The sequence below is a fragment of the Plectropomus leopardus genome, chromosome 6, assembly GCF_008729295.1.
Source record: "Plectropomus leopardus isolate mb chromosome 6, YSFRI_Pleo_2.0, whole genome shotgun sequence".
In the NCBI taxonomy this organism is placed as follows: domain Eukaryota; kingdom Metazoa; phylum Chordata; class Actinopteri; order Perciformes; family Serranidae; genus Plectropomus; species Plectropomus leopardus.
In genome coordinates, this window is record NC_056468.1 from 12,364,966 (window position 1) to 12,387,735 (window position 22,770).

A 22,770-nucleotide genomic window follows, 5' to 3' on the forward strand; every position below is an offset into this window, starting at 1 on the left:
TTTTGACATTTTTTTTGCCTTACTATAGTCTTGGATTTTTGGTCATTTTTTTTCGACATGCCAAATTTGATGTTTTTTTGCCATTTTTTTGCAACTTTTTCTATGCTATGGCGTGTCTTGGCAGGCTATTCTAAGCTGTTTTTCAGCTGTTTTCAGATGTTTTTTTGGGACATGTCAAATTTTGACATTTTTGCCTTACTATAGTCTTGGATTTTTGGTCATTTTTTTTTTCGACATGCAAAATTATGGTGTTTTTTGGCTTTTTTTGCAACTTTCTATGCTATGGCGTGTCTTGGCAGGCTATTCTAAGCTGTTTTCCAGCTGTTTTCAGCTGTTTTTTTGGGACATGTCAAATTTTGACATTTTTTGCCTTACTATAGTCTTGGATTTTTGGTCATTTTTTTTTTCGACATGCAAAATTATGTGTGTTTTTGGCCATTTTCAACTTTCTATGCTATGGCGTGTCTTGGCAGGCTATTCTAAGCTGTTTTCCAGCTGTTTTGAGCTGTTTTTGGGACATGTCAAATTTTGACATTTTTGCCTTACTATAGTCTTGGATTTTTGGTCATTTTTTTTTTCGACATGCCAAAATTATGTGTTTTTTGGCTGTTTTTTTTTGCAACTTTTCTATGCTATATGGTGTGTCTTGGCAGGCTATTTCTAAGCTTTTTCCAGCTGTTTTGAGCTGTTTTTGGGACATGTCAAATTTTGACATTTTTTTTGCCTTACTATAGTCTTGGATTTTTGGTCATTTTTTTCGACATGCAAAATATATGTTTTTTGCTTTTTTTTTTTGCAACTTTCTATGCTATGGCGTGTCTTGGCAGGCTATTTTCTAAGCTTTTTCCAGCTGTTTTTGAGCTGTTTTTGGGACATGTCAAATTTTGACATTTTTGCCTTACTATAGTCTTGGATTTTTGGTCATTTTTTTCGACATGCAAATTATTATGTTTTTTTGGCTTTTTTTGCAACTTTCTATGCTATGGCGTGTCTTGGCAGGCTATTCTAAGCTGTTTTCAGCTGTTTGTTTTGAGCTGTTTTTGGGACATGTCAAATTTTGACATTTTTTTTGCCTTACTATAGTCTTGGATTTTTGGTCATTTTTTTCGACATGCCAAATTTTATTGTGTTTTTGCCTTTTTTTGCAACTTTCTATGCTATGGCGTGTCTTGGCAGGCTATTTAAGCTGTTTTCAAGCTGTTTTGAGCTGTTTTTGGGACATGTCAAATTTTGACATTTTTGCCTTACTATAGTCTTGGATTTTTGGTCATTTTTTCGACATGCAAAATTATGTTTTTTTTGCCTTTTTTTTGCAACTTTCTATGCTATGGCGTGTCTTGGCAGGCTATTTCTAAGCTGTTTCCAAGCTGTTTTGAGCTGTTTTTGGGACATGTCAAATTTTGACATTTTTGCCTTACTATAGTCTTGGATTTTTGGTCATTTTTTCGACACAAACATGCAAAAATTATGGTTTTTTTTGCTTTTTTTTTGCAACTTTCTATGCTATGGGCGTGTCTTGGCAGGCTTTTTAAGCTGTTTTCAGCTGTTTTTTCAGAGCTGTTTTTGGGACATGTCAAATTTTGACATTTTTGCCTTACTATAGTCTTGGATTTTTGGTCATTTTTTCGACATGCCAAAATTTTATGTGTTTTTTTTTTGCAACTTTTTTTGCAATTTTTTCTATGCTATGGCGTGTCTTGGCAGGCTATTCTAAGCTGTTTCCAGCTGTTTTGAGCTGTTTTTGGGACATGTCAAATTTTGACATTTTTTGCCTTACTATAGTCTTGGATTTTTGGTCATTTTTTTTCGACATGCCAAAATTTTTGTGTTTTTGGCTTTTTTTTTTGCAACTTTCTATGCTATGGCGTGTCTTGGCAGGCTATTTAAGCTGTTTCCAGCTGTTTTCAGCTGTTTTTGGGACATGTCAAATTTTTGACATTTTTTGCCTTACTATAGTCTTGGATTTTTGGGTCATTTTTTCGACATGCAAAATTATGTGTTTTTTGCCTTTTTTTGCAACTTTCTTTGCTATGCTATGGCGTGTCTTGGCAGGCTATTCTAAGCTGTTTTCAGCTGTTTTCAGCTGTTTTTGGGACATGTCAAATTTTGACATTTTTGCCTTACTATAGTCTTGGATTTTTTTGGTTTTTTTTTCGACATGCAAAAATTATGTGTTTTTGGCTTTTTTTGCAACTTTCTATGCTATGGGTGTCTTCTTGGCAGGCTTTCTAAGCTGTTTTCAGCTGTTTTTTGAGCTGTTTTTGGGACATGTCAAATTTTGACATTTTTGCCTTACTATAGTCTTGGATTTTTGGTCATTTTTTTTTTCGACATGCCAAAAAATTATGTGTTTTTTGGCTTTTTTTGCAACTTTCTATGCTATGGCGTGTCTTGGCAGGGCTATTCTAAGCTGTTTTCAGCTGTTTTCAGCTGTTTTTGGGACATGTCAAATTTTGACATTTTTGCCTTACTATAGTCTTGGATTTTTGGTCATTTTTTCAACATGCAAAATTATGTGTTTTTTGCCTTTTTTGCATTTTTTTCTATGCTATGGCGTGTCTTGGCAGGCTTTTCTAAGCTGTTTTCCAGCTGTTTTCAGCTGTTTTTGGGACATGTCAAATTTTGACATTTTTGCCTTACTATAGTCTTGGATTTTTGGTCATTTTTTTTCGACATGCCAAAATTATGTGTTTTTGGCCATTTTTGCAACTTTCTATGCTATGGCGTGTCTTGGCAGGCTATTCTAAGCTGTTTTCCAGCTGTTTTGAGCTGTTTTTGGGACATGTCAAATTTTGACATTTTTGCCTTACTATAGTCTTGGATTTTTGGTCATTTTTTCGACATGCAAAATTATGATGTTTTTTGGCTTTTTTTTGCAACTTTCTATGCTATGGCGTGTCTTGGCAGGCTATTTAAAGCTGTTTTCCAGCTGTTTTTGAGCTGTTTTTGGGACATGTCAAATTTTGACATTTTGCCTTACTATAGTCTTGGATTTTTGGTCATTTTTTTCGACATGCCAAAATTATGTGTTTTTTTGCCTTTTTTTGCAACTTTCTATGCTATGGCGTGTCTTGGCAGGCTATTTTAAGCTGTTTTCCAGCTGTTTTCAGCTGTTTTTGGGACATGTCAAATTTTGACATTTTTTTGCCTTACTATAGTCTTGGATTTTTTTTTTGGTCATTTTTTCGACATGCAAAAAATTATGTGTTTTTTGGCTTTTTTTTTGCACTTTTTCTATGCTATGGCGTGTCTTGGCAGGCTATTTCTAAGCTGTTTTCAAGCTGTTTTGAGCTGTTTTTGGGACATGTCAAATTTTGACATTTTTTGCCTTACTATAGTCTTGGATTTTTGGTCATTTTTTTCAACATGCCAAAATTATGGTGTTTTTTGCCCATTTTTGCAACTTTCTATGCTATGGCGTGTCTTGGCAGGCTATTTCTAAGCTGTTTTCAGCTGTTTTGAGCTGTTTTTTGGGACATGTGTCAAATTTTGACATTTTTTGCCTTACTATAGTCTTGGATTTTTTTTGGTCATTTTTTTTTCGACATGCCAAATTATGTGTTTTTGGCCATTTTTGCAACTTTCTATGCTATATGGCGTGTCTTGGCAGGCTATTCTAAGCTGTTTTCAGCTGTTTTGAGCTGTTTTTGGGACATGTCAAATTTTGACATTTTTGCCTTACTATAGTCTTGGATTTTTGGTCATTTTTTTCGACATGCAAATTATTATGTGTTTTTGGCCATTTTTGCAACTTTTCTATGCTATGGCGTGTCTTGGCAGGCTATTCTAAGCTGTTTTCAGCTGTTTTCAGCTGTTTTTTGGGACATGTCAAATTTTGACATTTTTTGCCTTACTATAGTCTTGGATTTTTGGTCATTTTTTCGACATGCCAAAATTATGTGTTTTTGCCTTTTTTGCAACTTTCTATGCTATGGCGTGTCTTGGCAGGCTATTCTAAGCTGTTTCAGCTGTTTTTTCAGCTGTTTTTGGGACATGTCAAATTTTGACATTTTTGCCTTACTATAGTCTTGGATTTTTGGTCATTTTTTTTCGACATGCCAAATTATGTGTTTTTTTGCCTTTTTTTTGCAACTTTCTATGCTATGGCGTGTTTTGGCAGGCTATTTTCTAAGCTGTTTCCAGCTGTTTTTGAGCTGTTTTTGGGACATGTCAAATTTTGACATTTTTTGCCTTACTATAGTCTTGGATTTTTTTGGTCATTTTTTCGACATGCCAAATTATTTGTTTTTGCCACTTTTTGCAACTTTCTATGCTATGGTGTGTTTGGCAGGCTATTCTAAGCTGTTTCCAGCTGTTTTGAGCTGTTTTTTGGGACATGTCAAATTTTGACATTTTTGCCTTACTATAGTCTTGGATTTTTGGTCATTTTTTTTTTTCGACATGCCAAATTATGATGTTTTTTTGCCATTTTTTTGCAACTTTCTATGCTATGGCGTGTCTTGGCAGGCTATTTCTAAGTGTTTTCAAGCTGTGTTTTCAGCTGTTTTTGGGACATGTCAAATTTTGACATTTTTGCCTTACTATAGTCTTGGATTTTTGGTTTTTTTTTTCGACATGCAAAATTATGGTGTTTTTGGCTTTTTTTGCAACTTTCTATGCTATGGCGTGTCTTGGCAGGCTATTTTAAGCTGTTTCCAGCTGTTTTGAGCTGTTTTTGGGACATGTCAAATTTTGACATTTTTGCCTTACTATAGTCTTGGATTTTTGGTCATTTTTTCGACATGCCAAAATTATGGTGTTTTTTTGGCCATTTTTTTGCAACTTTCTATGCTATGGCGTGTCTTGGCAGGCTATTCTAAAGTTGTTTTCAGCTGTTTTGAGCTGTTTTTGGGACATGTCAAATTTTGACATTTTTGCCTTACTATAGTCTTGGATTTTTGGTCATTTTTTTTTTCGACATGCCAAAATTATGTGTTTTTGGCCATTTTTTGCAACTTTCTATGCTATGGCTATGTGTGTCTTGGCAGGCTATTCTAAGCTGTTTTTTCCAGCTGTTTTTGAGCTGTTTTTGGGACATGTCAAATTTTGACATTTTTGCCTTACTATAGTCTTGGATTTTTGGTCATTTTTTCGACATGCAAAAAATTATTGTTTTTTTGGCTTTTTTTTGCAACTTTCTATGCTATGGCGTGTGTCTTGGCAGGCTATTCTAAAGTTTTTCAGCTGTTTTCAGCTGTTTTTGGGACATGTCAAATTTTGACATTTTTGCCTTACTATAGTCTTGGATTTTTGGTCATTTTTTTCAACATGCCAAAAATTTTGTGTTTTTGGCTTTTTTTGCAACTTTTCTATGCTATGGCGTGTCTTTGGCAGGCTATTCTAAAGTTTTTCAGCTGTTTTGAGATGTTTTTGGGACATGTCAAATTTTGACATTTTTTGCCTTACTATAGTCTTGGATTTTTGGTCATTTTTTTGACATTCTTTTGAAGTGTTTTGAGCTGTTTTTGGGACATGTCAAATTTTGACATTTTCGCCTTGAGACATTTTATAGTATACCATCTTTAAAAAAAAAAAAGGCCAACAACATCATAACATAGCATGTTGGGGAAAAAAAGGCTGAAAACCACATACTATAGTATGTTGAAAAATGTCAAATTTTGAAATCTCAAAAAAGTGGCTGAAAATGACATATTATAGCTTGTAGAGACACCTCATAGCATAGCATGTCAAAAAGAAGGCCAAAAACGTCATAATATAGCATGTTGAAAAATAGCTTAAAAGGACATAGTATAGTATGTCGAAAAACTGCATATTTTGAAATGTCGAAAAATGGCCAAAAATTAAATATTATAGCTTGTAGAGACACTTCATAGAATACCATGTTGAAAAAAATGGCCCAAAACTACAAAATACAGCATGCAGAAAAAATTGCTGAAAACAACATAGTATAGCATGTTGAAAAACAGCAAATTTTGAAATGTTGAAAAAATGGCTGAAAATCGCATATTATAGCTTGTAGAGACACGTTCATAGTATAGCATATTGGAAAAAAGGCCAAAAACGTCTAAACGTAGCATGTCGAAAAAATGGCTGAAAACGACATAGATCAGTATGTCAAAAACTGCAAATTTTGACATGTCAAAAAAATGGCTGGAAATAACATTTTTTAGCTTGTAAAGACACTTAATAGTATACCATGTTGAAAAAAAAAAGGAAAAAAAAATGTCATAATATTGAATGTTGAAAAAATGGCTGTAAACGACATAGCACAGCTTGTAAAGACACCTCATAGTATAGTATAGTATGTCGAAAAAATGTCTTAAAATGACATAGTATAGTATGTCAAAAAATGTCAAATTTTGACCTGTCAGAAAATTGCTGAAAACGACATAACTTGTAGAGACACGTTATAGTATATCATGTCGAAAATGTTGTGTTTAAATGGGATTTATGTCCATGAGTTGCAACCCCCAAATTTGGGAGAGGTTTTCAGTTACAGTGTTGTATAAAATCAGACACCGCTGTGCTGTACCTTTTTTTTTTTTTCAACCAAAAATGTTTTGCACTTTTTTTGAAAAAAATATTTCAAAGGGGGTACATTAACAAAATAGTTTGAGAACCATTGCTATATTATGTCGTCCATAATAACGTGAAAAGTCATACCATAGTATGTCGATCAAAATAACATCAAAAAGTCATACTATAGTATGTCGATCAAAAAAAAAGCCTAAAAAAGTAATTCAATTGTATGACGTACGAAATGCCATAAAATGGTCAAAGTATATGTCGATATATATATATATATATAGCTTAAAAAAGTCACAGCATCAAAAAGTCACAGCATAGTATATCATGCAAATTAGCATCAAAAAGTCATATTATACTATGTCATTAAAAATAGCATCAAAAAGTAATACTATACTACGTAGTGTGACAAAGCATTAAAAAAGTCTTAGTATAGTATGTCGTCAAAAACAGCATAAAAAGTCATACTATAGTACGTCAGCCAAAATAGCACAGAAAGTCATACTATAATATTTTGTAAAAAATTGCATAAAAAAGTCATACTATAGAATGTCATTCTAAATAGCATTAAAAAGTTATACAATGGTTTGTCATTGAAAGTAGCATAAAGAAGTCTTATGAAACTATGTCGTCCAATACAGCATGAAAAAGTCATACTATACTTTGTCATCCAAAATAGCATAAAAAAGTCATAGTATAGTATGTCATCCAAAAAAGTATAAAAACAATATAGTACAATATGTCATCCAAAATAACATAAAAAAAAGTCTAGTATTAGTAGTATAGTATTCCATGTTGTCCAAAATAGCAAAAGTTGTCTTATTTTGAGTGATTAAATCAAACTGAGGCTATGAACAGGAATGAGGGTGCATTGTGCTTGTGAAATAAATGAAAATGAGATTGGTCTCACCAGGCAACATCATACACTGTTCGTCCATGGTAGCCAGACAGAGTGCAAACACACTTCCACGACAAGTCTCCTGTTTCACAAGCAGAGCGAGGGGGGTGGGGGGTAAAAATCATTCACCACCAACAGTCCAGTCAGCCACGTTGTACAAAAATATGCATTACATTTAGGTCTGTATAAACTCTGTTGATTTAATTACTAACAATCCAAACAACTTAGGATTTGTTGTCTAAAATTACCAAAGGTTGACAAAAAATGTGTACCGCTGATCAAAACATGTACTCTGTAGACATCTGTGTATGTGAAAGCTGACAACATACGTGCATAATTTGACACCCGTGGGATATATTGAGAGAAATGTCAAAATGGACAAAAATGTGCCATGTTCATCAGTTAAAGTAAGTGAGTCTTACAGAACTATTATGGCTTTCACACGACTTTCTCTTAGCCCTGGGTTTGGGTTAACCTAAGAGCCCAGGGGGAGAACTACAAAGCGAGATTAGTGTCTAAGCGAGGTTTGTTGAGTCTAAAGTCATGGTCTAGAACCTAAACCTGTCTAGATCACCATGGTTACTTATGTCGTAAACTTAACCTGGTCGGGAGCAGGTTATGTTCTGAGTTTCAGCATGAAATCGGCTGAAAAGCATCTTTCACAGGTTATTTAAGGAGCGTCAATCTATAATCAGTGTATATGAGCCGAAAACATTAGAAATACACTTGTTAAGCTGTAATGTTACATAAATGCCTCATAATGACGCTGTGTATTTACAGTAGGCTATAGCTCTATGCATTGCAAAGCTTTTTTTTTCCCGTCAGGAGCCTTCAGTAGTGCAGAAAATCTGAGACATAATATTGTCTACCTTATTCATCTGGTTGTTGCTCTCACTGAACTACTCAATGTGTGTGTGGTGTTTTCTGGTCGGTTTATCCACAATGGCTCTATAAGAAGCTTCTTCAAAACCACAGATCGCATTAAATAAATAGGTCACTATATATTTTTAATCACAATGATGTTAACGTTACATTAAATGTGATATGAATCCCTAAAATCATATCATAGTGTTACCACTTATGTTTACATGCTTAGTTCAGATTTGCTGAGGTCTGTTTTACACTGCTATTATATTACAGTTGATAGATTAGTGAGATTATTGGTATTTATCACAGATAATATTCAATCCAAAACATACATTGTACTTTGATTTGTCCAAAAACCAAAGTTATTTATGCGTCTTCTTCATTACGGGACAGTGTCGGACCTAAATATAGTTCTTGATTATAACATTTAAAGCTTTAATGTGACCTTTTTTCATGAATGACTTGATTAACAAGACTAATGCCGTCTACCACTAACAGCTCACCTTGTCCACCTTCATTTGGCGTCTCCTTCCAAATCTTCACAGTGCGGTCGTCACTGCAGGAGGCCAGCCTCTGTCCAGTTCCATCGAAAGACAAACTCCAGACGGTGGATGTGTGTCCTTTCAACGTGTCTCTGCACTCCCAGTCGTCATCCTCTTCCTTGTAAATACAAATGTTGTTGTCATAGCTGGCTGAGGCCAGGAGCTGTAGAACCACATGGGAAACAGACAGTAAGATAATGATCGAAAAAACATTTAGAAATCTTTCGGGTGCACGGGGCAGAGGGCAACTTACCTCCTGCGTCGGGTGCCACACAATATGCTTGACGTCTTGTGTGTGAGAGTTCACCACAGTAACACATTCATACTCATCTTCTTCATCCACTGTGTAACACAAACGGAAAGATCATCACCACAGACAGACACAGAGGCACAGATCAGCAGGTTTGCTGATTTCCTGTTATGAATTGTTTCATGCAGTGCATCTGGGGAGGCGACACAAACCTTCCCACACCCACACACTCTTGTCTCGGCTACATGTTGCCAGCAGATTCCCCGAAGGTGCCCATGCCACACATTTGACCTCATTTTCATGTCCTTCCAACACAGTTAAACTCTGGTAGAGAAATGGAAAGTCTGGGTAAAATATAGAAAAGGTTCAGCATATTAAAAGTTAGGATTAAATATGTCATCTCACTTCAAAATCATCATTCTTCTTTTTCCAGATGCATGTGGTTGCATCGAAGCTGGCAGAGGCCAGATAATTCCCACAGGGAGACCATGCCACTTTCCTCACAGTGCGCTGGTGTCCATCCTGAAGCGTACTCTTACACACCCAAGAGTCACCTGCAACAGAGAAGTCACACTGAGCCAGCCAAAAATCACTGAGCAAGACCGCCCTATGGCAGTGTGGATTTACACCATTTTTGCATTGATGTAATGAAGTGCTTTGGTGTGTCAAGTATTTAATAAAGTGGATTAGACAAAACGGAAATTTCTATCTAATTATTTTCTCTAAAAACATACATCTGTCTAATGTTCAATACATACACACTGAACAAAGATTTTAACACAGAATCTTTGCTTTTTTCTCATTATTCATAGGTTTAAGTAAAAGAAAAAATACTTTTTTTCATGCACTCAATTAATATATATATGTCAAATTTTGGTCACACAACTTGTGGCAAAGTGCTCACTAACATGGATTTCAAAGTGTGCCATTGGCATGCTGACTGCAGAAAAATAATGTTCTAAAATTTACTAATATCTTGCAGTTTGTGAAACACACTAAGCGGCTCGTTGCATTTTTTTTTTCTCCATCTTTTTTGAAAGAAATCAAAGCAATTTTAGATGCCATTAAAAGGCTGGTGAAAGGTGTCTGGATACAGCTGTCATTCAGCTCATGTTGGGGATAACTTGGCTCACCCTCTCGTCCCCATATCCGGATGGCCTTGTCGCCCCCGCACGAGGCCAGCAACGTCCCGGTCGGGCTCCAGCTGACGAACCAGCACCGGGAGTCCGGGTGTGCGCTCATTCTCTGGACCAGAGACAGTCCGTCCATAATGTCTGAGTTGGTCCAAATATTTGAGTTTCCGTCAGTCCTACCTCCTGTCCGTTACTGCTGACAGCTGACTGCCGCGAGACAAATGAGTTAACACCACGACACACTGTGACAGCCCGCAGAGACAACCACAGCTACTGTACCCAGCGACAGAAACTTGTTTTTTTATATATATATAAAAAAGGGAATGTTTTTGGCACTAAAGAACAAAGTACAGCAGCTCACAAACACTAACATGCCGGAAATACCGCCATCTTTGCTTATCGCTTTGCGCAATGCACTCTGGTCCTTTTCTTCTTCTTGGGAGTTGTAGTCAACTTTACTGCCTCCATCCGTTTCGAACATAGGCCGTATATAAAGTATTTATATGTATTATATTATTTGTATTTATATTTATATACAATCTATGGTGTCGAAGTGTGTTTCTCTGAGAAAAAATAAAATAATAAACTACACTGTTGCCCCCGCTTGATCGGTTCATTATTTTTTTTTGTTTTTTATTTTTTTTTATGTTAAGAGCATGATTAGTATGAGAGTTAAGAGTATGAACACACATAGAGCAACGGGTGTTATCCGCAAATAAATTCTAATTTTTAAAAACTTAAATTCCTGTATTCTGCTGGAATGTAACCCTTCGAGACCTGAAAAAGATGCTTTAAAATATAACTATGCTGTGCTAATTAATAACTATAGCAATTATAAAAAAAAAAATAAATAAATAAATAAATACAATGAAGAGACCTGAGGAAACGCTTTTAAATATAATTATTCTGTAAAAAAAAAAAAATTGACTTGGATATTAAGAAATTTCTGGAAAAAATTCCCTAGCTTCTTTAAAAATATTTTTCCAAATCTACTAATTTCTTGCTATTCTTGGAACATTTCTTACGGTTTAAGTACTTGTAAGCCCACGGGGGCTGGGGATATTTGTTTGCATGAAGCAATAATGAAAAAAAAAATTCATACATTCATATAAAGTGCTTTGTAGATGTCCACATGGTGGTGCTATGCCATAAAAAATCACTTGTTCTCTCAACCTTTATCTTCCTTACAAAGCTGTATAATGCTATCACATAATGCAGCACAAATCAAGGGTTAATATTGGCAACTAGAATATTTACAGCTGTTGTTGAGCTGTGTCACCAGTATGTGGGAGCACCGATCGCCACTGGCGTTTACACTGCAGCCAATTGGACCCACGAAGAAGAATAGTGTGAACAAGGAAGTTAATATTTTACAGGAAGTCAGCGTAAGCTGCCTTTTGTTTTGTTTTGTCTTTGGTTTCTGTATCGAATTTAAGGTTATTTTTTTATCAGAGTAGTTTGCTAAATCAGTTAATAGGTTATCGTTAATCTGATTTAAGTCTGTTAAGTTTATTTTTTATGACAGTTGGCGACATTTTGCGTTAGTTGTGATCGAGCTTCACAGGCTAACAACAGAGCTAACAGGCCCCAAGGCCATCTGGCTTTTGTCTGCCCGTCAGTCAAATACTCATCCTGTTTATATCTAGCAGCAAGTTTTGGGTTTAAAAGTCCTTTGGAAACATTAGACGCCACAGTGAACAACGTACCAGGACCACTGTCACCCGCTCGTCGGCCAGGTAACGTTAGCTGCGCCGGCTAACAGCAGTTTTTTGTTCCGGACAGTCAGTTGGCTGACCTTACTGACGGACCGTTTAGTCACCAATACTGACGGGAAACCAACTCGACACCAGTCCATAGGGGGTTTGGATGACCATGTATGCCCCGCCGGGTTCTACTGTCCCTGGAGGCCGGAGGAGGAGAGGAGGCACCTCCCTGCCCAAGCAGCCGGAGCGGAGCCTGGTGTCGGCTCTGCCCGGAGCTCTGTCCATCACCGCGCTGTGCACGGCTCTGGCGGAGCCGGCTTGGCTCCGGGTGCATGGAGGCACCTGTCCGAGACAGGAGCTGGGGGTGGCAGATGTCCTGGGTTACATTGACCCCAAGCTTCTGGACGGTGAGGACCAGCACTAACACATTAACACCTGCAGCAGAGATTAATCAGCTAGCTCACCTGTAATGCTTTGTGATGTCCGTGTGTCCTGCAGATTACTGCGTGAACCCGCAGACCATCCTGCTGCTGAGGGTGATCGCTGCCTTCTGTTTCCTGGGCATCCTGTGCAGTCTGACGGCTTTCCTCTTGGATGTGTTTGGACCCAAGCACCCTGCACTGAAGATCACGCGCAGATATGCATTTGCACACATTCTCACAGGTATTATAAAGATGTCATATTTGAGTGCCTATCGAGTCATTTTTGGTAGGGCTGCTTGATGAAAGCAAAAATCATAATCACGGTTATGTTGGTCACTATTGTGATGAGGATTTTTTAACATGATTAGTAACTGACTTTGTAGACATATTACATTCATTGAACTTAACAGAAAAAAAACTTCTTTTTTTTTAACAGGGTGTCTTGAACTTTAAATGTATTTCAACTTAAAAACGTAAAATAAGTAAATGTAAAACGAGACGAATAAAATATAAATATTAAAAAGTGCACAATTTGAGAAAGAGAGTAGACAGCACTTTTTGCCGGAAATCCATGGACTCTGAAAATTATGAGCAGCATGTATGGGAATGAATTACAATAACATTTGAATATAAGTCGCAGAATTTGCCAATTGTTTTTAAGGAATAAAGTCATTAAGAGGGTCTGAAATGTTACTAAATTTAGCAAGATAGTCACCAAGTTGGCAAGAGTGTCATTGTGAAATGGAATATGGCCTGATAATAGTTTATATCTCGATCATCTTGTTTTCATAATCATTGAAAGCCGAAATCGTAATTGAAAATAACATTCTAAAATTTTGGCTAATTAACTGTCTTGTTTGTCTCTCCTCAGTACTGCAGTGTGCCACCGTCATAGGCTTCTGCTACTGGGCCTCGGAGCTCATCTTGTCCCTACAGCAGCAACACAAAAAGTACCACGGCTCCCTCATATACGTCACTTTTGCCATCAGCTTCTACCTGGTGGCAGGGGCAGGCGGCGCCTCTATCCTCGCCACAGCTGCGAACCTGCTGCGCCACTACCCCACCGAGGAGGAGGAGCAGGCTTTAGAGCTGCTCTCGGAGATGGAGGATAGCAGTGAAACTTTTCCTGCTGATTATGACATTGCCAATCAGTTTCAGCCGCCCCCTGCCTACACGCCCTAATGCCGCCAGACTGGCCTTGTTAACACTCGCTTCTCTCTCAGCACGGCTATTGGCTTGATGAGCAAAACCCCCACTCTTTATCAAATGGATATCTTCGCAAATACTCTCCGTAACGAACACAGCGTGCGCAGTTAGTGCACAAACTCCTTGACTGACAGTGCTTGGGTGCATGAAAGCTTTCTTTAGTGGTGGCAGAAATTTAGGAGATGATTCTTACTTTCACCACTGAAGTTGTTAGTGATTTGCATGTAAATGGCTTTTAGGATTTGGTTCTTACATGTAAAGAAAACTGCAAGGAGTGCTCAACGTTGCTCATCACAAGTAACATGAAACAGCCACAGCCGGATCAGTGCCAGTTGTTGAGGCTGGGCTGTCGGCAGAATGTCAGCAGTTGTATTGCTCTGGTTTGGATCGCGGATGGAGCTTTGTTAAGCGTCACTTTGATTTAATTTTTGATATGCTTGCTGTGTGTATGATTTTATTTTCCTGATACATCACAAATGCAAACACTGAGAAGATTATTTTAGACATTTCTTTCATACAAAGTATCAAACCAACCTTATTATTTATTATTTAGTTGTCTGTGCTGTTCTTATTTTCTTTCATTTGCTCTTTAAACACCAATCACTGGTTTAGTCTCATTCAATCACATTGTTACTTGAAAGAACACGAGGAAATTGTCGAAAAAATTGTTAGATCTGTCTTTGTGGTGTTTTGAAAAAGGGTGATGGCACGTGTCTTGTGTTGGGCTAGCAGCCACAGAGAAATTGAGAAACGTGTTTCACAATAAGAGACATTTAGTGACAGGAACGTCACCACAGAAGTTGGTCGCGTCATGTTTCTTGTATTTGATTTAAAAGAAAAAACAACTTATTTGTACTTTGTGATCACCGTATGTCACAGTTTCAGTATGTGTTTTTTTATGCATGAGTTCTTTCGTGTGCAAATTTTAAACCTTCAGGCATAAATCATATGACAACACGTCACATAAGGTGCCAGCTGAGGCTTAAAATTGTGACTGATGTGGTGACTCTAGTTGGTTGTATATTGTTCTGTTTTATCCCATTTCTGCATTTTGTTCTTCAGATTGTCGTCATATACTTTCATCACCAATATGTAAATATTGATTGTTTCTACATAAAAAGTGGTCATAGTAAAAATTAATGCCATATTTTCGCCTCATGCTCGTCATCTGTACACTGAATCCTGGGTTTCACGCTCATGACAACTCCACCAAGATGCAGCCTATAGGTAGGAGTTTTGATTTAACAGTATATTGACTTTGACATTTCCGTCTGACCAGGATATTTCAGGGTTTACCGTCTAGACATTGTAGACGCAACATGGCATTACAGCGAGTAAGAGCCTTATAACCTAATAGCCTTTAAAGGGCAGGCAGTATGCCTTGCACTGTATAAAGGCATAGCATCCAGTGCGACCTTAAAAAAATTACTAAGAGTTTTCACAAAAAAGCACATGGATGCAGACTTTTGTAGAAGTTCTCACTCAACTGCACTTGCACATACAATTATATTAAAACATTTTTTGAATTTTTTCTGCGGTTTTCTTCAAATAGATGCCATAATAAAAGTTACCTTGTAAATGGGTCAAGATATTTCACGGGTTAATGTACTACATGTTTAGGTTCCTCTCCAAAGCTCGAGTGTCACTCCGTAGCCAAATCACTTAAGTTAATCAGATGAATAAACAAGGTATTATTAGGGAAGGGTGTTCAGGAGGGGAATAGGCCATTCAAGGCAAAGAAGCAATGTCTCTTCTCAGAACATAGAGCTTACGTGGCCACGTCACTTGGCCACGCTCCGTTTGTATAAATACACAGACACAGCAAGATCACTATTACTACGTTTCAAAGTCTTCACAAGCTCTGAGGCAAATTGCTCGGTTACATTTATTTCCTGAAACAGTGAGATTGAAGTGAAATCATGCTGGCAACCAGGACCCTGCTGTCAAAACAAACACTGGCTGCTCTCTCTCGCCAGCCTGCCTGCTTTGTTCACCATGGTGACTACGGCAACTGGGGGAATACCAATATTGCAGTGGTAAGTGATATGGGACCAGTAGGAGAAAGCAGACAAACTATTTGTGTGAGTGTTATTGAGATTTGTGAATCATAATGTAATGCAGGTTTTCTCAGGATGTGGCTGGTGGGATGGGACTGATGTCCATGAGGGAGTCTAGTGAGTATCAGAATTTCGAATTATTGCATGAACAAACCACCAAGCAGAGATGGTAATTCACACCTCTGTCTTCAGCACCATGTACCACCTGAGCCGCAACGGTGCTCGCTTCCAGATGTTTGCTCCCAATCAGCAGCAGATGCATGTGATGGACCACATGAGGAAGCAGCCCGGCTCTGGAGAGAACCGGTACGCTTGTTAGGCAACACTGATACACTTTGACATGGATCAGGGTCATAGAGTCCAGTAGCTTACCTGTAGGTTTGTACACCTGACTTACTAATTCCATAAAGTAGTATTTATGATTATTTTTGGCCGTCACATAGGAACATGATGATGGAGGCAGCTCGCTTCAGTCATGGTCAGGGAAATATGCAAATGCAAGACCTGTCCAAGCTGGACGTCAACAGCTTTGATGGTGTCATCTTTCCTGGAGGCCACGGCATCATCAAGAATCTGTGAGGAATAATGAAATATGAAGCAATCACTGTGAGACTGTAGTGTGAAATAGAGTAAAATGCAATACACACTGGCTTGATGAAGATGGAGAACTAATATTAGCATATAAAACTTTTTAACTCTTTAGATCCTCTTTTGTGAAGGATGGCAAAGACTGCAAGCTGCACAATGATGTGGAAAGAGTGCTCAAAGACTTTCACCGCACACGCAAGCCTATTGGGTATGTATCATTTGGTCACATTCAATCTATCAGCGCTGAAGGAGCAATACAGTCAAACTCTACATTAGTCCAACATGTCCAACATTTGTGTGCTTTTTTAGACGAAATTATTTTTGTATCCAAACATGAGGCAAAATTGCAGGCTGTCACCTTTACTCTTATTGCACTTTCAATCAGATTACATTAGATTACATTAAACTAGATAAACACATGAGATTTAAACGATCCCTGTAATTGAATTGGGATATTGGATCAGCTGAAGAAATAAAGGTCGGACAATGAATGCTGAGCTGTTTAGATGTCAATAAACAAACAAAATTTTTTTTTTTCAATTGACGCATTTTGTTTGACCTGTCTGCAACCTCAATCGACATCATTTTTCTTGTGCAGCATTCAGACGCCTTTGATTTAAACCTTTAAAACCATAGCAAATTGGCTTGATTACTTTGGAAACAATGGGGAAAGGGCAATGAGCAACTTGGAAAGAAATGTTCAACAAACTGCAAGGAATTGGTAAAAGATGACAAGAAACATGACCTGAAAAAAGAGAGAAAGACAGAGACAATTAATTTCTTGCTCATTTTCGGGGGTAATTTCTTGTAAAGTTGCTCATTGCTTTTATCTTGTGTTCCTGTCAGAAGTTAGTCAGGTTCAAAGGGTAAAAATTGTTGCAATTATGAAGTGCTGAAAAAATATATTCTATTCCTGACACCACTTATTCTTATTTTGCATGACTTTACTAGACCTGCTGGTGTCATCTAAACGGCATTAACTTTCAGCATAGACATTTTCAAACTTGAAAACATAAACACTCCAAATTGGCCCTTTTGTATTTCCTGTCTGAATGTTTGTTAAAATGCAGTGGCTGAAAGTACATAAACAGGGACCAAAGCTGTTGCCCTTCTACCCAGGCCCCCAGAATGTGCACCAGGCTTTGAGTGCGTCATGTGATGCCTAAAAAGTCTTTTTAACATGAATGCATATTGTGAAAGGGACGTCAGTAAATCAGTGGATACATTTTTTTGAGCGTCAAAACCTCCAGCAAATGATCTTTTACCTATCAGGATTTGATCCTTTCTGTTCACAATTTGGAAAGGGTAGATGACCAGGATTTTGATGGAGGGCTACACAGGCAAAAGCCGGCTCAGCAGGCGGAAGTCTCTGGTGTGCTCGCTCTGTGGGCCCAATAATGCAGAAGCAGTGCAGATTATGGGGGTAATTTGATTGGCTGCAACTGAACATTTTAGGGTTCGTGTGCCGCTGGCCAGCTTTCATCGCAATGAACGAGGTCTCAACCTCCAATGCTGTATCCAGTTCTCTTCATACATCCATATTAACACCACAAACATTACTATACCAATAGTCATGTCATATTTCTGTGTAATAAAAATCTACATCACATTAACCCTTTGAAACCTGGAGCAATGGCACTTTTCTTGTGCAAGTAAAAACATGGGGAAAAGGCAATGGGAAACAATAGATGTTGCAAGAAAAAAAAACAACAAGAAATTTGTAGTTAGAAAATTATTATTTTTAAAAGCTATGGACAAACTGTATTTATAATTCCATTTATAATTCAATAAAATTGTCATAAAATTATGATTTTTCCAAGTAATTTTCTTGTTTGTTTTTTAACTCTTTTAATTTTTTTCCCACAAATTTTCCAGGTCATTTTCTTTTACTCTTTATTAATTTCTTTATTGCATTTTTTGGGGGGTCATTTCTTCTTTTGTTGCTCATTCCCTTCTTCCCACATTTTTGAAAAACAAATCAAGTTTGCCCAGGTTTCAAAGGGTTTAACAAATGAAGTAAAGCTAGGAAAGAGATGAAGTGCAAGTTGATGCACCACTAAAGAGGCTATCTGCTGAAAGTCTCCATGTTGGTTCTCATTGATCACAGCCATAGACTGTATATGAAGATAAAAAAGATAAAGATCTATCTTATAAAGCTCTGTCTATAGAGTCTATAATCACAGCAGACACAGGAGGAAGGGCAGGTGTGGTAACGACAGTCTAACCCAAGATACAGTATGTGATCAGTTAGAGCATGGCAGATCCTTTGGTTGGCACAGGGAAAGTGATGGGAGGATGAGGGGCAGCTGTGCAGACAGGTGAAGGGGTCAGGTGAGGGGACACGTGGTGGCCATGTACAGAATGGCAGATCTGAGATGACAGGAGATGCAGGATTACAGGAATTAAAGGGTGGAGTTGGCGGCAGAGGAGGAGAAAGAAGAGGATGAAGCAGGGGTTAAAAGGTATGTTGAGTTCTGAACTTGACCCAGCCGTTAAAGGATAATGCCAGTGTAACGCTTTCCTATTGACATTAATGCCTATAAAGAATTTGAGCCATTAACCCTTTGAAACGTGGATAGACATCAGTTTTCTGTTACTGCGTTCATGCGGCTTCCACATGCTATTTAAACCTTTAAAACCTTTGCAAATTGATATGATTTCTTTGAAAAACATGGCGAAAAGGAGCAGTGAGCAACTTGGCAAGAAATGTCCCACAAATTGCAAGAAATTAGTAAAAGGTACTGGGTGGTTGAGTGGGTGGGAAAACATTGTTTTTATAGTTATCCTCATTTAAATAATGTGTGTATCCTATTTTTTACGGAAACATTGTTACTGTATACTGCATACAAACATGCTATTCTCTGAAAACTTTAATAAAAACTGTTAAACAAAAAGAAATTAGTAAAAGGTGACAAGAAAATTTCCCTAAAATTTGTTTTAAAATAGAGGGGAGAATTGCAAGAAAAAATATCAAAATAAAAGTGGGAAAAAAGTCTAAATAAATATAACTCTTGTAATAATTTTATAAAATATACTAAAATCTATTTTTAAAAAACGATTTTTAGCGCCTTTTAGGTCATTTTCTTTCTCTTTTTACTCTTTTTTCTCCTTTTAAAAAGACAAACTTTTTTACTACATTGTTGGCTAATTTTCTGGCCATGTCTTGTTAAGTTGCTTCTTGCCTTCTCCCTACATTTTTGAAAGAAATCAACTTAATTTGCACAAGTTTCAAAGGGTTAAGGATAATTTAGCCAAAAATGAAACTAGAGTGTAAAAATGCTTGAGAGCGATGACAATTATTCTTTTACCCTACAAGTGATAACAAAGGCCATTTATGACGCATTGCTGTGCAATGTAGGAATCACTTTCAGTATTACTGTGATTTGCATGTTACTCCTGAAGTCAGGAGGAGACACATAAACACACCCTCCACTGTTCTGTTTTGTCAGAGCTGTAATTGCTGTCTTGAAATTTGTTGAACTGATCTGTCGGCAAAACAAGGGGTGTATAAATTTAGAAGCAGGCTATCTTTCTGAAAGCAATAATTTAGCCCCTGGTGGCAACCCTTAACACTTCTGCTGCTCCTCCATCTGCAGCTCCTCACCGCATGTTTCCTCTGATTTCATCAGTGTTTCACTCCTCTTTGATTTGGCATAAAAAACAAAATGTGAATCTGTTGGGTGCAACCTGACCTCACCATTGGTAGCTTATAAAATCGATCTGAAAAAAGCTGTTAAGAATAAACAAGTTCATCAATTGAATCAGCTGTTTTGGAGCAAGGTGGGATCTAAAACATGCAGGACTAGTGAAAATCGAGAAGAGTTTGGGGACACGCTGGCTTAAAGGGATTGTTCACTCCAAAATCAAAAATACGTATTTTTCCTCTTACCCGCAGTGTTATCTATCAATCAGGATTGTTTTGGTGTGCGTTGTCAAGTGCTAGAGATATCAGCCATAGAGATGTCTGCCTTCTTCTGAATATAAAGAAACTAGATGGCACTCTGCTTGTTGTGCTCAGAGTGAATGAGTCAACAGCAATGCGTCTTTAAAGCAACCATGACGCAGTTACTCTCGATAACCAATGGAGCTTGTGGGCAGTTTCATGCATGAACCATTAACTTTCTACATGCATTGAAGGAAGCGTGCACTCATGGACACGGGGCTTGTGACACCCAAACATCTGTACTGACAAGTGGTAGGCCTACAACAGGTAAAAGCGAATATGTATATTTGATTTTGGGGTTAACTGTCCCTTTAAATATCCTTTAAATATATGAGTCACTGGCCTACTTTCTGCAAAATACTGAGAAGAAAGAAACCCATCATTTATGTCATCGTTTTTGCAACATCCAAACTACTGCAGACTACGGGTTTTTATGACTGAAATGTACTGGTGTATGCATGATATGTTTAGTAAATACTAATATATGCATAAAACAGCACTGCTATTTCTTTAAAGGCACAGCACTCCCACACAGGTGTTTTCACTTTGACTGATTAGACCTCTGCTCAGGTTCAAGTTGGAAAGAGCCATGTGAGGTCACCAGTCTACAAAGGTCAAAGTTCTCACACACCCCCCTCTGTTGCACGGTATTCCCCTCAATTTCTCCCCGTGTTTTCCGTCTGTTTCTGACATCAGCTTTCAAGTAAAAACAACAGAAGAATGAGAGAGATATCCATCATATCTGGGCTGTACAAATCTACTTCTGTTAGGTACAAAAAGTGAAATAGGTTGATGGTGTCTACCCATAAATATGGTTTAATCTGGAGGCCAATGATGAAAACAAACATCTGACGATCTGTAATCTTGCCTCATACTCATTGTTTGTACACATTGAGCTTTGCACTGCTGTCCCAGTGCTTCATGCTGGGAGCCACTTTCTTTTTCAGGCTTTGTGTCCCATCTGACGCTGGTAAGGCAATTATTCTCACACCCTGATCAGTCTTGTCTCTTAATCTTGGCTTAATAAAACCTTAAATGACTTTCTGCTCCCGTTTCAGACTGGCCAGCATGGCTCCGGTGCTGGCCTGCCGCGTGCTGCCCAGCATCGAGGTGACCATGGGCTACGAGCGGGACGAAAATACTCGCTGGGGTAACTGGCCTCACACAAGCATGGTGCAGGCTGTGAAGAGCATGGGTGCTCGCCACAATGTCCGTGAGCCATACATATCCTTTAAGAGGCCTTTTTTTGCTATCTGTGTTAGATAACTCTTTGAAACCTGAGTAATTGGCTGGATTTCTGTCAAAAACATGGGAAGAAGGCGATGAGCAACAAAAGAGGAAATGACCCAAAATTTGGAAGAAATTAGTAAAGTACAAGAAAATGACCTGGAAATTATTTTAAAATGAACACAACAGAAACAAAAACAAAAAAGAAAAGAAAACAAACAAGTAAATGACCTGGAAAGTCTTACTTAAAAAATATAATAATTCTGTAACATCATTTTAAATATGTAAGTATAATAATTATATGGTTTTCCCACAGCTTTAAAAAATAATAATTTTCTCAATCTATTAATTTCTTGTTATTGGACGGACATTTCTTACCAGATTGCTCATTTCCTTTTCCCCCCCATGTTTTTGAAAGAAAAAGTTTAACCCTTTGAAACCTGGAATGACATCAGTTTTCTTGTGCTGCATTCAGATACCTTTCATAAGCTGTTTAACCCTTTGAAACCTGAGCAAATTGGTTTGATTTCTTTAAGGTTCAGAGGCTTAAATATTTGTGAAAGGCAGTACAAGTGATGTTGCTCCAGGTTTCAAAGGTTGAACTAGATCTACACATATTCATGTTAATTTTTTGTAATTTTTTTATGTCATGCATTTATGTTTTTTTATGTTGCTTTGACCTTAACCCTTTTTCTACGAAGCCTATGTGGATGAGAAGAACAAAGTGGTCAGCACCCCGTCCTTCATGTGGGACACGGAGTATCACTATCACTACATCTTTGATGGCATTGGAAACATGGTCAAACATGTCATGCGTATGTCAACCAAGTGATGTGGCATTTTCAGCCTGGAGAAGAAATAGAGGGAGTTGGTGTTGACGTGTGATGTACACCTCTGTGTTGTGATGAATTCCTACTTGAAAACATATAAATGCTTTAGTTAAAGAGCAAATGGTTTGTCATGTGGATTTAATGGTATTGGTTAATACGGGCAAATATGTGGCATGTATAGAAGGGGAACCAGATCATCTGAGTCCAGATATTATCTGAGCAGATCTGCACGTCTGAAAGGCTTTTGAGTCAGTTCAGAAACATTAACTAACATCAAAAAAATTCACTGCACCACATAATAATCTATAAACATAGATTTTCAAAGCAATAAATGAATCTTCGGTCTCACTTAGGCTGAATTGATGAGGACCTACGCCTTGTATGTACTGTAGACATACTGTACAACCCTTTATTATTCTCTCAGTATCACTAAGGTGTTTAATATTGCCACCTGATCCTTGAAATAAACAGTAACAGTACAGACAATTATTGACAATGTTGTGAAATGTTTGTCACACCTGCTGAGGGCTTAGGTTAGACCTGGGACTTCAGAGACTCAGTAATAAAGGAGGGGATTCAAAGGTGCATTGTGTAAGATTTAGGGGATCGTTTTTGCAG

At 37.6% G+C, this 22,770-nt stretch overlaps 3 protein-coding genes across 3 annotated transcripts; 2 read left to right on the plus strand and 1 right to left on the minus strand.

Annotated features, from left to right (window-relative positions):
* Positions 1-7,392: 7,392 nt before the first annotated feature.
* On the minus strand, positions 7,393-10,571 carry ciao1 (cytosolic iron-sulfur assembly component 1). The gene is made up of 6 exons (XM_042488651.1): positions 10,177-10,571; positions 9,449-9,597; positions 9,256-9,367; positions 9,047-9,135; positions 8,755-8,956; positions 7,393-7,466 (listed from the first exon to the last, which is right to left on the minus strand). Exons 1-6 carry the CDS (start codon positions 10,310-10,312, stop codon positions 7,393-7,395), a joined length of 762 nt encoding a protein of 253 aa, XP_042344585.1. The 5' UTR covers positions 10,313-10,571.
* Positions 10,572-11,531: 960 nt separating this feature from the next.
* On the plus strand, positions 11,532-14,654 carry tmem127 (transmembrane protein 127). Its single transcript, XM_042487938.1, has 3 exons — positions 11,532-12,286; positions 12,378-12,542; positions 13,173-14,654. The coding sequence occupies exons 1-3, from the start codon at positions 12,043-12,045 to the stop codon at positions 13,481-13,483; spliced, it is 720 nt and encodes a 239-aa protein (XP_042343872.1). The 5' UTR covers positions 11,532-12,042; the 3' UTR covers positions 13,484-14,654.
* A 772-nt stretch (positions 14,655-15,426) lies between these two features.
* On the plus strand, positions 15,427-22,154 carry gatd3l (glutamine amidotransferase class 1 domain containing 3, like). Its single transcript, XM_042488959.1, has 7 exons — positions 15,427-15,543; positions 15,629-15,681; positions 15,757-15,870; positions 16,008-16,139; positions 16,268-16,360; positions 21,154-21,319; positions 22,020-22,154. Exons 1-7 carry the CDS (start codon positions 15,427-15,429, stop codon positions 22,152-22,154), a joined length of 810 nt encoding a protein of 269 aa, XP_042344893.1.
* Positions 22,155-22,770: the final 616 nt, after the last annotated feature.